The sequence below is a fragment of the Sinohyriopsis cumingii genome, chromosome 2 (assembly GCF_028554795.1).
Source record: "Sinohyriopsis cumingii isolate HCF-2022 chromosome 2, ASM2855479v2, whole genome shotgun sequence".
Lineage (NCBI taxonomy): Eukaryota > Metazoa > Mollusca > Bivalvia > Unionida > Unionidae > Sinohyriopsis > Sinohyriopsis cumingii.
In genome coordinates, this window is record NC_142962.1 from 15,550,433 (window position 1) to 15,565,780 (window position 15,348).

General features: G+C 36.4%; 1 protein-coding gene across 1 annotated transcript; it reads left to right on the top strand.

Annotated features, from left to right (window-relative positions):
- Window positions 1-235: 235 nt before the first annotated feature.
- LOC149804375 (arginase, hepatic-like) lies at window positions 236-10,154 on the top strand. The gene is made up of 7 exons (XM_089939538.1): window positions 236-394; window positions 4,557-4,736; window positions 6,538-6,803; window positions 7,153-7,209; window positions 7,705-7,809; window positions 8,155-8,291; window positions 9,343-10,154. Exons 1-7 carry the CDS (start codon window positions 245-247, stop codon window positions 9,519-9,521), a joined length of 1,074 nt encoding a protein of 357 aa, XP_089795664.1. The 5' UTR covers window positions 236-244; the 3' UTR covers window positions 9,522-10,154.
- The last annotated feature ends 5,194 nt before the right edge of the window (window positions 10,155-15,348 follow it).

Sequence of the window (15,348 nt, forward strand, 5' to 3'; positions counted from 1 at the left end):
AAAACACAGACAAAAGAAACAACACAAAACACCCTGAAATTACAAACACCCTGAGTTTACATGATTACATCCAATGGAACTAAACAGCCAAAGAAAAATCAAATTAGATTGGTGCGCATACCAGTTGGTACTGGGTCATACTGGTTTACAAATGCTTTGCCTGGAGGAGCGCCCAACCAAAATGCTCGATAAGTACACACCCCAAGCGGAGGCGTGGCCCTCGTATGTTTAAATACGCCAATGTATGCATGGAAGGAACACATTTTTACTCGAGCCGAATTATCTAGAAATCGTCTACAGAGATCTCGTCAAGATGCCAGGAAGCGTTGAACAGATGAAAATGAAATCTGCTGAAAGGATTGGAGTTCTTGGTATTCCCTTCAGCAAGGGACAGGTGAGTGATTATTTTCTATTTTCAGTTTAGCTAAATAATTATAAACCAGGGAAAATGTATTCTATGTCTCCAAAAAGATTTATATTTCGGTTTAGTGTAAAATTCTTTAATTATATGCTATTTTTAAAAAAATAACGGAATTGCATATTTTAGACTCGGTTGTTTTTCATCTGAATGAAATAAACACGTCTTGATTTAGACTAATACTTAAAACTGGCTAAGAATGTTTCAATTTTATTTCACATAATTAAAATATTGACATGATACGTATTGAAAACTACGGTGGATTTCAAACGTCACCACAGCTTGTCGGTCACTAATTTCTACAAAATATATATCATTATGCCGTAAGCATCCTAAAATATCGAAAATCTACTAAACTGTCATTGTTCACGTGTGGTGCAAGTTATACCCCGAGAGTGCGGAATGAAAAGATTGCGCAATATGGTATGTTAAGAAGTTTCAGTACAAGGAAAACAATTCTGTGTTAAATTTATTTGGTTTAATATTACCTATATTAATCTCGTAAGATAGTGCTGTAATACAATCTCTTACCAGTGTCGGATTGTGGAGGGCACTTGTCCCAGGTTCACTAGTCATGCCAACTCAACCCCAACCCATTTTGCCGTGAATAAAATTACGTGTCGAAATAAACCATATATAGATCTAAATCGTCTTATACTTTCCATAGTAAATCTATAATAATTGTACACGTGTAAAGGGCAGTTTAAAGACTGATATCAACGTGCATGTGTAAATCAATAAAGCCCCAACACATATCTTAATACCCCCCCCCCCCACACACACACACACACTACGCCCACGCCTTAATCCAACTCGGTCTCTTACATCTGTTTAACTGTTCTTTACTATTTTGACCCTGGAAGTACGTCAAGGAAATGTTTAGCTCACTGGTAAAGTTAAGTGTTTACAAGAATATGTAAACAAGTTTGCACTTATTTCACCCGTGTAAGGTGTGACGTTTAACATAAACAAGAAATACGAATTGCCTACACGTGACATAGTTTTAATGTAGATACATGATTGACTGTTTATTCCTTTTCTAAATCACAACTTGAGTATTCGGGTGATGCAATAGCGGTCTTAGCTGATGGGTGGGTGGGGTCAGAAAAAATTTGGAGACTGTTTTAAAGAGATCGCAATTAAAACCAGAGTATTTAACAATTTCATTTTGAAAACAAACTATTTTTCGAATAAGATTTCTGTGAATTTGTTCAGTGATATAAAAACAGATCTGGGGACCCATTGTCATTTCGCACCGTTCCGCAGTGCCCTAAAACCGCCGCTACATGAAACATATTGTATAGTCATAACATCTGCGTTATAAAAAAAAATCTATATCAAGGACCACGTTCAGATTAAATTTCCTGATGTAAATTATGTTTAATAATTGTGACATTGCTAGTCAGCATATCAGACGGAATACACATTGACAGGTATCACCATGTCGGCGAATTCTGCGCGTCTGGTAATTCTGCGAAACGATACGTCATTTCTGTAAACATTGGATCACGTATCGCTTTGGGTAAAAACAATTGTATCAAGAAAGAACGGTCGTACTTTGATTAAGGAAAGTGGTATTCATAAACTGTACAAAAATATCCCACATGTTGACTCGAAATGCATATGAAAATGTGATTTCTAAATGTCAACATGAATACCCACTCCATTACCTTCTGGAACCTGTAACCTAGAAAATCCTATTTGCTAAATATCGTTTAGAATCGTACAAACAAATACATTATTTAAAGATGGAAATGTATACCTTAAAAGAATTCTGCATTTTAATCCAATTTTTCACGTACAATATCGTCTGCTTCCCAATGTGTCAACTTGCCGCTAGAACGAGATTCTCAAGAAATTCATTGGCTTATAGTCTGTTTGTAAATTCTTTAATCATTTTCCACCGTAAACACATTACACCCTATTCATTGTTGTTTCTCTTCCACATAATAGCTTAATTTTTTATATAAAATGTTGAACTTTACAAATTTTTTCACAAGATCGGTTTAGTTGGCTTAATATCGCTTGGCATTTTTACGTTGAATTTTGTAAAACTAGCTATAAAACTGACTTAATTACTCAACTGAACTGCTGACACGAACAGTCCAAGGAAATGTATTTTATTTCTATAGCCCGATGGATAAATATTACATCTTTTCAAAGCTGTGTTCAGAATATGCCGACATATCGCGAGTTATGAAAACACGGGGGTGGTATCCGTGTGTCCAAAAGTAATATTATTTGAACAGAATATTCTGGTGACAATTGCCTCTTTTCAAACAGTAAGCGTTGCAGTAATTTATTTTCGTCAATCTGTCGTATTCGGTATGCCTTTTGCTTCAGTATTGGTGACGGAAACCTTAGGTACGCATAAATGCCGACAGCACTGTATATATTTTAGGCATAAACCAGTTTGAATTGAGTTCTAATTTTTCTTGTTTACCAATGTTTGCAAACTTTAGAGTGAAAATGCGATTCTTTTCCAGAAAAAAATCCGGGCTACGATATTTGTACTTGAGCAAGTCCACTTTTGTTTCTCATATCTGTAATATTTTTATCACAATTGGCCCACATTCTCGGCTTGGGTTTGAAAGTCATTTTACTGCATTTCCAGTTGTAAATTATTGGATAAGGGGAGTTATAAAATAATACACATAATGGTTCTAAATGAGGCCACTTATGTCAATGAACAGATTAATTCACTGGAAAAGTTAAATATAAAAGATGTAAACACGTTTACACTTATCGCTCCTATATAAAATGCGGACGTGAAACAGGTCACTATAAACACTAGTGGTCGAGTGGTCTAAAGCGCTCTCCGTTACGGATCACTGAAATCTCACGTCTGTCTGTGTGGTTTCGAGTCTAGGATTCGGCTAATGTGGTTATGTGAGAAAGCTTGCCAGTAGCTTCTCGTGGGTCGGTGGTTCTTCACGGGGTTTTCCTGGGTTCTTCCTCCACCATTAATACTGGCCGCCTTGCATAACCTATCGTGTGCTGAAAAATGGCGTTAAACCCCACAACAACAACAATAAACACGAACTGACACATGCGGAATATTGGCAACACGTGACATTCTGCGTTGTGAAATCCTTATCTTAGATTAGATTTCCTGGCATAAATTAAGTTGACTAATTGATTATGTTGACCACTTACTAGCCAGTCCGAGACCTTTTAGTCAAATGGTATGTGCGCCATGCATTAGTTCTTGACAATGACGGGGTCCCGGTGGTCTAAAGCGCTTACCGTTACGGATCACTGCCATCACACCTGTTTACATGGGTTCGAGTCTAAGAATCGGCCAATCTGTGTACGTGAGAAAGCTTGCCAGTGGCTTCTCGTGCGTCGGTGGTTCTTTCCGGGGGTTTTCAGGGTTCTTATTCCACCATTTATACTGACCGCCATGTATAGCCTATCATGTGTTGAAAAATGGCGCTAAACCCTACAACAACTTGACCATAACACTTCGACTCTTTACCTCTTCCTTAAAATTCGAGGACTCGTCCGACTCGCAGCATCTGATGACACAGACGAAAATTTATTTCGGCAGCTGAGAGGACGAATATCGTCCAGGAAAGGGAAGAGGTGTATAGCGGCCAACGGATCAAAGATCACAACACTGTCACGTTGTGTGCATTTCAAACTAAGTAGTTTATTTACCAGCATGGCGTCCATATTTGTTTGGACGAGTTTATTTTTCAGAGTGAGTGATAAGGTTCATTGTCTTAGATAAACCCTGAATAATTCAGTAAATTTCAGTGCTTTATGGAATCTCATTATTTCGAACCCATGTTTTTAAGATTTAACTAGCTTTCCATTTTTATTTCAGTAACATTTTAAATAGACATATTGGAAGTAAATTTGTACCTTCCGTGTAACAAATTTTAATCATTCAGTGAATCCTCGCGACAACTAAAATACACGACTTATTCACATTTTCATTTTAACTTTAGGACCACTTTTTTAAATGTCTTGCACTTTACAGAATACATTTCTGTTTCGAATGAAGTACAGCTAATTTTAAAAGCTAACAACAATGCGTATTTGCTGATAATCAAATCAATTAATAAACATGTTAGATGGTAGACATGTCTGTACTTTCATTTTACGTTATCCGTTATGTTTTTGCATCTTTCAGTCCCGTGTTGGTACTGAATATGGGCCGGAAGTCCTGCGTAATGGCGGAATTGTAAGGAAGCTGCAGAACCTTGGATGTCACGTTCAGGACCACGGTGACGTTGAAGTGATTCAGGTTGAGAAGGACGACCCGGAAGAAAATGCTAAAAATCCCAGAACTGTTGGACTGACGTCAAAATTGGTATGTACGATAGCCGACACTTCCTCCATGACAAATAAAATAAAATAAAAAAAATACTAGTGTGAATATTGTCAGAAATACTTCGAATACGTGTTATCTGCTGATATTCGGTGTGTTATTTGGTGAATCTATCGGAACCTTATTAAGTATATCAAACGTTGTAATTTTGTTTTTAGGTACAAGATTCAAGTTCTAGATCCTTGTGATTTGTAAGAAGACACGCAAAGGGAAATCAGTGATATAATGCCACAATATACATTTTCTTTCTGACGGGCGACTTTAATCCACGCACAACAAATGTACATTTTTTGTTAGATTAAAATCACGATGAGTCGAATGCTTTTCAAATAGACTAGTTTAATTTAACATTCTGATTGACCTTGATGGGTTGTTTTCCTTTCCATCAATGGATTCTGATTGACCTTGATGGGTTGGGTGTTCCTTTCCATCAATGGATACAAAGACTACTGCAAATTACCATTTAATTCAGATGAAAAAATGACGATGTCGGTAAATTCACATGTACTAAAATAATTTGTTGAATTTGTTTCGTTATCAGTTCAAGACCTTGATGGTATCTCCAGTGTCAAAGTTGATGAATTTGCACCATTATTTTCTGATGTACAATCTCCATTGAGTCTTTGCTATCTAATATTCAACGCGACTACTATTCTTAATGGAGAGACTACTAAAAGCGATTTTTACTGTTCTCAGTGGAGAGAATGTTTAACGCGATTACTGTTCTTAATGGAGAGAATATTCAACGCGATTACTGTTCTTAATGGAGAGAATATTCAACGCGATTACTGTTCTTAATGGAGAGAATATTCAACGCGATTACTGTTCTTAATGGAGAGAATATTCAACGCGATTACTGTTCTTAATACAGAAAATATTCAAACTGTCAAAGTATTTCTAGGATGGAATCAAACAGAGTAACATCTTCCTAAATAATATTGACAATACTTTACTGGTTTTTGATTCTCCATATCAGTACTGTTTGATAAAATCTGTGGTATGATTTACCACGTAAAGTTGACTGAGGAAACTTTGGCTTATAAAGAAATGTCAGGTGAAGGTCGCGCAATCGAGCTAGTTATGAAAGGAGTGCAAAAGTACCAGCCTTAAGTACACTTAGAACGAAGACTGCCGATTTGTAAGAACTGTAGTCAAAAATTGAACAAAATAAATAAAGTTAACGTGTGAATGCAGAAACCCCCCCCAAAAAATGTAACTAAATATTTACAATTAAGCTTATAATCATTCAAACTAGTTCAACGATATTGCGCTCTGAGGTCTTTTGGAGTTTTTGTTCTTCTGTCCTGTTGCTACTGCAATTTCCACCCCAGCAACGTTCATTATATCGACATTTTTGCTTGAACACAAGTCACAACTTTGATAAAATACAGTCTGAAGAACTACAAAATGTCTGTTATAAAAATATTGCAAATTTTCAAAATTTCTTTTAATCGATGTAGTAATTGGGCGCCAAGTGACATTTGTGCCATCAGTTAATAAGTACGTATTCATAATAATGTATAACATCGTCTCACACCAGTTTCATTTGTACTAATCTTTCCCATGGGCTATTAACATGGATGGGTGAATCAGGTTCATACTACTTAAATAATTTCTTTTTCAATATACACTGTGTTTGGATTACTCGTGCTTCCTAAAACATATTTCTTGTTTTTGTTATGCATTACTGGATAATTAACAATGTTGATTACAAGTCGAAGTAACGATATTGATATGCCTACTTAAAAACTTCGTATGTTCGAATTGTTTGTTCAACATTTAGATTGCGGACAAGGTAGAGCGTGTGTTGAGATCCGAGGACATTTGCCTCGGTCTCGGTGGTGACCATAGTATGGCAATTGGAACTATCGCTGGAAATGCGCGGGTAGAACCGGACCTGGTGGTGTTATGGATCGACGCTCATGCTGACATCAACACCCCTATGACGTCAGACAGCGGAAACATCCACGGCATGCCACTCGCCTTCCTCGTTCGTGAACTTGAATCTTATGTCCCTAAACTGCCGGGTTTTGAATGGCTGTCACCTTGGCAAGTATCATATACACTGCATTTTAATCCAGTTAAAATCACATACGCGCGTGTATTTGAAGTGTTATTATTGTGGCTGTTTCAATATTAAGATTTCGTGCAAATTATATGCCATTTTATACATGTTGTTTGCAAATATTCGAATATTTACTTTGAAAATGCTTTCAAGAAAAACTGGCTATAAATTTTATAAATTTCAATCCATAAAAGTATGATATAGTTGACAAAATTAAGTAAAAGACAAAAATGAAGTTACATGAATTAGTTTCACTGGTGATAATTAAATAGCATTTGTACAATTCGGTAAGCAATTTTGCCAATATAATTAGAATTAAGGTTTTAATTTCAGCATCCATGCTAAAGACATTGCCTACATTGGTTTAAGAGACGTCGACGCCGGGGAGAGGTTGGTATTACATGATTTCTTATACTAACAAATAAGTTTCATGGAAATAAAAAAATAAGGATAAATTAAAGTTAAGTGGAAACTACAAACTGAAAAATAACATGAATCTAACCCTTATTTTTGTCTAACGTGCCTAAGCATGGTGTAATAATTTTGAAGCGGCGTTTGTTTGCAATGGCGTTTTCGCCAAAAATGTTTGTATTCCAAGTTTTTCTAACTCAGAAAAAGAGGTTATACTGACAAGCTTGCGGATGCGCGTGAGGTGCATGTGTTTTTGGAACTTTGTATGGTTTTTTAAATATCGTCCGAGGAAAATAGTATATTTTAAAGAGAAAAGATTTGATAATTCAGAGTCCTTTAAGATTTTAAATTATGAAACGAGACATGCATTTAGGTTAGTTTTCAATGGTTCTTATGGCAAATACATTTATTATTCGGTGTAACCGTACCTCATTCCTAGCAAACCTTCCTGATGTTAGATCTTCTACATTTCAGGAAAATCATTGAAAAATTTGGTATTACAGCCTTTTCCATGCAGGAAGTTGACAAATATGGTATTAATGAAGTAGTAGAGAGAGCATTGCGAGCAGTGGACCCTGAGTAAGTAACTCTTTACAACATGTATAAAAAAAGATTTCAAAAATAAAGTTGAACCTTTCAGTAGTATCACTTGTAGAACATGCATCAAGATTTTCGGTATAATAAGGCCATATTGCTACATTGCTTTAGATCTAACATGTTTTTCAGCTTTCAGCTCTTTGAAATTGTTACACTTAGGAAATATCAGAATAAATGTATTTTCTGAAACGTTCTGAATTATCTAACGAAAACCGTGTACGATTTCGCAAAGGTAAGCTCCATGATTGTTGTATGATTACATAATGTACATTAATATCCGTTCTTTTTCTTATCGCCACAAAAATATTGACTGTTCATGATTTTTAGGGGTAAACGTCCAATCCATCTCAGTTTCGACGTTGACGCAATGGACCCAACCTTGACGCCCAGCACGGGAACACCAGTCATTGGTGGTCTCTCCCTTAGAGAAACATATTACATAGCTGAGGAAGTCGCTCGCACAGGTAATACTAATATACAATAATAATAATAATATTACAATACAATCATAATAATAATACAATAATAATATTACAATAATAGTCATAATAATAATACAATACTAATAATACAATAATAATACTATTCTAAAAATAATACAATAATAATATTACAATAATAATAATAATAATAATAATAATAATAATAATAAAAAGATTAGCGATGGGTGCAACTGAACGCCCAGTTCACTACCATTTGGTAACCATGATCTTAGACAGAGGAACCTGTTCTTTGAAATTCAAAAAGCTACGAGCTTGAACAATCAGGAAACGTAGCTCTTATTACATGAGGTTGTAGTATACTGGAATGGTCTTATCGCTAGAAAGGTGTAAGATGCATCTGGTTGAAATCCAGTATTCCTTCCTACAGTTATGCTGTGGAAGCCCAAACTATGGTAGCAGACAGGGACCAAAACTCTTGAAAATTATTTTCATATATTTTGCAAAGTAAAGTATTTCTCACTGTATTGCTATTTGCCAAATTTGTTTGAAATCAAACAGTACTTATGTAAAGTCCTGTTGCACAAACTAAGAAGCCACGAGGATGGGTAGAGTGTGTGACTCAGTAAAAAAAATGTCACGGAACAGAGGGAGTCGAACTTTATGAAACGCTCAGCAGTTGATAGCCCTATACCAAATTGGTTAAAACCAACAAGCGGTAAAATGTTATGCTGTAAAACCAAAAGTAAGGATGAAAGGCAGTTAAAGGCTATAGCTCATGTAAATAATGCTGCTGGACTCTTGAAACCCACCTGTTGCCAGTCTAATGATGTATACGCACATTTTTTCAATCCAAATATTACATGTACATTTACTTGAAGAAATTAAACTGATAACAGACGGAAGGACAAAGTAATTACTATAGACTTGAAATAATAACGATAGGAAAGTTGGCGTTGTTCAGGATAAATAATCAATAATCACCCAGTTCTGTCCAAGAGTGAGGAAAGAAATCTTAAGGTCTGAAAACTCGAATACTGGTACAACTGTTAATGTATTATCTCATTGTTTACAGGGAGACTTTCCATGGTAGACGTTGCAGAAGTTAACCCTCTACTTGGCGATGAAAAAGATAAAAAACTGACCGTGGACATGACAATAAGCGTCATACAGCGTTTCTTTGGCAACCGACGTGGAGGTTGCTATCCACCTGGATACGACATTCCGCTGCCACACAAACTTATGACCAGGTAGACTGCGAGTATACTGCCATATAGCATATGATATACTGAAGCCTTAGTGGTGTTCAAGAGATTAGGGGCCATTTTAGCAGTTTTAAAAAGATTAATGATTCACTGCTAAAACCTTGACACAGCTTCAATGAGCATTTAGTCGGAACAAATGTGCAGACGTGTGTATTTCAAGGATGAAGATGTACACACACACACACACACACACACAAGTGTGCACCTACTCAGAGAGACAGATTGTTTTCACTATTGACCGGCAATGTGTAGATAATAAACTGAACCATCTGTTTCAGCAGTTATTTTCGGCTTGTGCCATAACTGATCTTAAATAGCATTATTGACAATTCCGTGTCCTAACATTGTCTTCAACAAAGCCTTCTACTCATCATACTGGCAAGCTGTGTGATAACGTCTTGCTATCATCGCGTATAAGCACAATACCATTAGACGATCCTACGAGCCTGTCAACCCATTCAGTGCATACAGTATGTGTAAATGTTTTCAAATTTGTACATACCTGCATTTTAAATGATATATTTGTAAAGATGTAAATTTTTTATACGTCTAATAATATGTATCTTGAAGTATATTATATTTCATAATTTCATACGAAAATAAATTATTTTTGGTATTCCAAGTGCATTGTCATCGCAATTCGTTTTCTTCCAAGCAAATAGGTTACAGAGGCCACGTTTTCCGTGTAGTCGGTAATAGTTCTGTCTGCCACATACACATTACCTACTTACCTACCTATATACCACGATCTCTTGATGTATCCATTTATCTATCCTAATTGTCCTTTCATTCTTTTACTATTTCATGATTTCTATATTTATCTCTATCTTTCTTAATCGTTTTGTGTCGCTTTCTAGCTTTCTCTTTTCTTCAATTTTATCTCCATTTCTTCCTTCACTCTATCTTTTCATGCTTACTCCACCCCCACCCCCCATATTTCTTTCAATTCCATCAATATAACAATCTCGGATAAACATTCATATCAAAGGTTTGTCGGTGTTTGCCATTTGGGTCTTTGGCAATTGCCCCATTCCCATGAACTTCTCCTTAATTAATGTGTTGTAACAAGAAATACCATAATATTTATCACAATCATAATCTTAGGTATGAATGATAAACTAGGATTACGCTAGCATAACTCATGCACAATGAACGTCAGTCAGACATAGATATGTAAAACATTAAAGCTGAAGTGTTGCATCTTTTCCGACTTAACAGGAAGCAAAACAAGTGCCTGAAATGATTTTTTTTATCTATCAACGACACAGCAAATATGCTCGTCAGCGAATGTTATAAATGAAAGAGTTTAATGAGAATATTGGATTTAGAAGTCCAAACTGTTGAACGACAATGTGAATGTTCTCCCAAACACGTCAGTTTTTTTTTTTTTTTGACGATAATGTGTCTCGCATCATCAAGCCAGTATTTTCTTGAAATTTCATAAATGGTGTTACAGTAGAGGAAATGTAGAGTTGAGATAAATCATCAAAATACTATACGTGAATGTTGGAAAAACAGTAAGTAGAGACTCGGTGTATTTGCACAAGAAAAGCCAATATCATATGAAAAAATATGCGTGATAGTCGTTCAACACATTGTCTTGGAATTGTTCCAAGGGCGCATGTTTTTGCTTGATCTTAAATGTGGACAATATGCCTAATGTCACATTTTTTTTGTTTTTATTAATGAAAATTATAAATTAATAGTGTTACACGCACACAGGTATTTACTTGACCGAGCGGTTGTCAAACCCTGGCTCGATTCTCGCTAGAAGTCGTAAGTTTACCCCGAGTTTCCAAAGACTTCCATACAACCTCAGTTGTAAATTAGAAAGCCCGACGTGTCCATTCTATACCTAAATTTTCCTCTAATTAATGCAAGACCACAGATAAACCAAACTGCCAACTATCTATCAACCATACATCTGCGTGTTTTGGCTTCATTATGTTTCCGTACCACCAACCGTTCACGCCTTAGAACATATGAGTACTCCCTAACAATGGGAACTATTTTAACTCCGCCACCTTAGGCCAGTCAATGTATGCTTTCCAGGCACATTTTGCCGATATAACTGCACCATATTCGCCCACATGGCGACATAAACGGTGTCTGCCAAGTCCCTTTTTATTTATTCCCTTGTGTAATTTACCGGTTTAATACCGTAAGTACTGTCCTTGCAGTCACGCTACCAATGTATACCACTAGATTTTAATAGGTACTATTTTACGACAGGGACATTCATTCGGTTTTGGTCGGAATTCACTACTAGTGAACCAGGACATCATGGAAACACACTAACACTTCACTCCGTGACGTTTGCTCCTATTAATTAGCTCATTTGTTCGGGCCAGGAATATTTCCATGGCGCCGAATTCCATAAATCAAACAAGTAATCACACAAATCTAAGAATTGCTTAAAACGGGGCGCTATAACCAAGTGCACATACTCTAAATTTACTACAAAAGATTCGAGGTTTCCAGAGGTAACAAGCTGTGTTCCATTTCCTTGTCCTGTATTACTTGCTATAACTAATGATACATCGAACGTATTTAACGAAATAAAAACTATTATACTGAAACTCAACATTGATATATAAATGGTTTGTATCATTGTATAACGTCACTTTAAAATTTGACAGTACTACATTTCAGTTAGGACAAACATTAAGCAGAGATTCAACGTATTTGCACAGGGTAAGCCACTTTAGTATGAAAGGTATGGGTGATCGTCGTTCAACTTAACTTGTTGACCGGTAGGAATGTATGAGAATGAGCCAAATCGAGTTACACATTTCCCGTTTACCACAAGATAAGAACGCTGCGGTCCGAAAGGTGCTTTGCCATAACTTGATCAAGATGATTTTAATCCAGCAAACAATTATATTGACTTGAAACAATTTAACATAGTCTGCAGCAATTTAACTCTACAACAATTTAACATAGCGTGTAACAATTTTAAGGTCTTGCAAATACTACAATAATGTACAAAAATCCGACGAATCCTTTTTTCCAAGGACAAATCAGCCACTAATACAGATATTTACAAAGATAATTATCCACGGAAAACCAGAAAAAGAAACGGTATGCCGCGGTCTGATAAAATAATGTATTAAAAATGGTATCAAACTGTAAAGGAGAAAAAGGTCAAATGAATAACAATTATGCTAATAAGAATAAAGACGATGACACTTACCAAGGTGGTGGTGCCCGTGCATAGCAAATTTGACAAAGATGAGCTTTCAGCATACCTGCAGAGAACACGATTTGGCACTCGGACGTTCATGTTACAGGTCTAAACAAAATTCGCATCTGGTATAATAACAGATGTCGATTTCGAGAGGTCAATAAAACGGTTAAGACCCCCGTGCTAGTTTGATATTTACATCTCCACTTAAAACTGCGAGCATGAAATCAACTCGTACTCCAAAAACTAAAACAGCTCGCACAGCTATGACGAAACATTTTGTACAGCAGTTTCCAAAGCCAACTTATTATAACGTAGTGCGTCGTTGCTAACTCGTGGCTAACTCGAGCACATCTTTGGAGATATCTTTTTTCAACCTTGTCAAGTAATTAATCATCTTCACCTCCTTGTGGAGCACTGTTTCCACTTAATCGCCTCAACCACTACACAATGTTCAAATTTACTAAAGACAGAACAAAAAAAGTTGATACAATAATAGTTTTGTTTTTCTGGCTATAAAGGTAATACTGCTACACTCTTTCTTTAAATAGTTTTTTCAACCTTTCAGCTCATGTTAATGTTTCTTTAACTTTTAGTGATTGAAACGTGATTTATAAAATGGTTAGCACAATTTTCAGGCACATTTTGGCTATATTTAAACCTCAGCTGGAATAAATCATCGGTATTTATCTAAGACAAAAAAGCAAACATTCAACTTCTGCAGAAACTGAAGAGAAATAAACAGGAATTGAAAACAACTATTACAAGTAGAACGTAGCTTGAGATAATTAGTTGCTGAAAAACGTCTGAAAATAACGAAAATTCAATCAAGAAGATATTACATTTGCTGGAATACCAGATATTGTCAAATCAACAAATCATTGTCAAATATTAGTAGTGAAGGGGGATAATATAGCGACAATGGGAATTAGCATTACAGGACCCCTTGGGAACATATAGCGACAATGGAAATTTAACATGGAGAAAAATCGTGGGAACATATAGCGACAAGGGAAATTTAACATGGAGAAAAATCGTGGGAACATATAGCGACAAGGGAAATGAACATGGAGAAAAATCGTGGGACTGTTGAGCGACAAGGGGCTTTGAACATGGAGAAAAATCGTGGGAACATATAGCGACAAAGGAAATTAACATGGGATTTTTTTTTTTTAAAAATTAAAAAATAAAAAAGGGGTAGGCAATGGAAAGGCTATCTCTTTTCGAGAAATATGGCTGGCCCTGAAAAGGGCCTTTGGGTTTATGTTAATATTAATATTAACATAGATGGCATCTGTCACATCTTCTTCTTCTTCTTAAACTCCTTCTAACTGCCGGTCCATACACAAGTACCCTCTTGAGACATCCTTGTCTTTCTATATAAACTCTCCTCATCCATAGACTAGTATCTGTCCTATCAACAACAGTCCACTTGGACCGGACATACATGAGCATGTCCGTCCTGAACATCATTGTTGACACAAGGGTTGAAGATTGAACGTCGGTCCACATCTTGAGGCTCCGAGAACAGGTGAATCAATGCAGTGAACTGCGCTTATTTATAGGCAGAGGTAGGATTGAAACGGATTGAGTTCATTCACCAATCCGAACACGCGTTACAAAATTCAGTCAGCCCACATCCAATCCGAAGAGAGCTGTCTGTGACGTCTGTTGGTCTATATAGATTCGCAAGCGCTTGTGTGCAGTCAATCTATGCGACAGTGATTCAACATGACGGAAACTCAGAAAACGATCCAATGGGGTGCACCAGCAGGGGAGACCGCCCAAGGGAACCCGGACTTACTTTCAGAAGAGGTGAATTGGGATTTTGTGGATTTTCTCTCTTCGCAAGAATTTGTTCCGGAACCTTCGTTACCTTCTTCATTACCGCAAGTGGAGAATTTTAGACAGAGACAGAAAGAAGAATTGGAGAAATTTATACAACGACAAAAGGAAGCGGAACAAGCTTTTCTCCTACAGCAACAGCAGCAAGAAGAAGAGGTAAGAAAAAAACAACAGCAACAACAGCAAGAAGAAGTAGCAGCAAAGAAACAAGAGGGTGAAAATCAAACGGTCACGGTACTGTTGGACATTTTAGCGAAGTTAAGAAGTCTGAAACAAATGTATCGGACTTCTTTATTACGACCGAAGAGAATACGACCTTCCCGAGCTAAACACGTCAACCCTGTGATTAAGCCTACCGTACCACCCTTAGTGATTTCAACCCAATCGTTATCATCATCATCAACATTACGCAGTCCAGAAGTAGGCCTTGGCCGTGGCAAAGGCATAAGGCAGTTAAAGTTGATTGCTTAAACTCACCCCTACGCCATAAAGAAAAAAGGCCCTTTTCAGGGCCACCCACATTTCTCGAAAAGAAATACAATTTCAATTTGCCAATAACTCAAAAATAAACCCCACCCATTTTACCCTTATAGTACGTCTCTGTGTATGAGTGCGTGAGTATACGTTCTTATTTTAAGATCAAAACTCAAAGACACTTACCTTATATCATTAATTTATTCTTTTCTCCATTTTTTACAATCCAATTCACAATTCACAACACAACACTTTAATAAAAAGTTCATTGACTTCTTCTTTCTCCTTGTTCAGTCTCTCTGTTTTTTAAATT

Coding starts and splice junctions, on each gene's coding strand:
- LOC149804375 (XM_089939538.1), top strand. CDS start 245: ATGCATGGAAGGAACACATTTTTACTCGAGCCGAATTATCTAGAAATC. Junction 4,737..6,537: donor TTGGACTGACGTCAAAATTG/GTATGTACGATA, acceptor TTCAACATTTAG/ATTGCGGACAAGGTAGAGCG. Junction 8,292..9,342: donor TGAGGAAGTCGCTCGCACAG/GTAATACTAATA, acceptor CATTGTTTACAG/GGAGACTTTCCATGGTAGAC.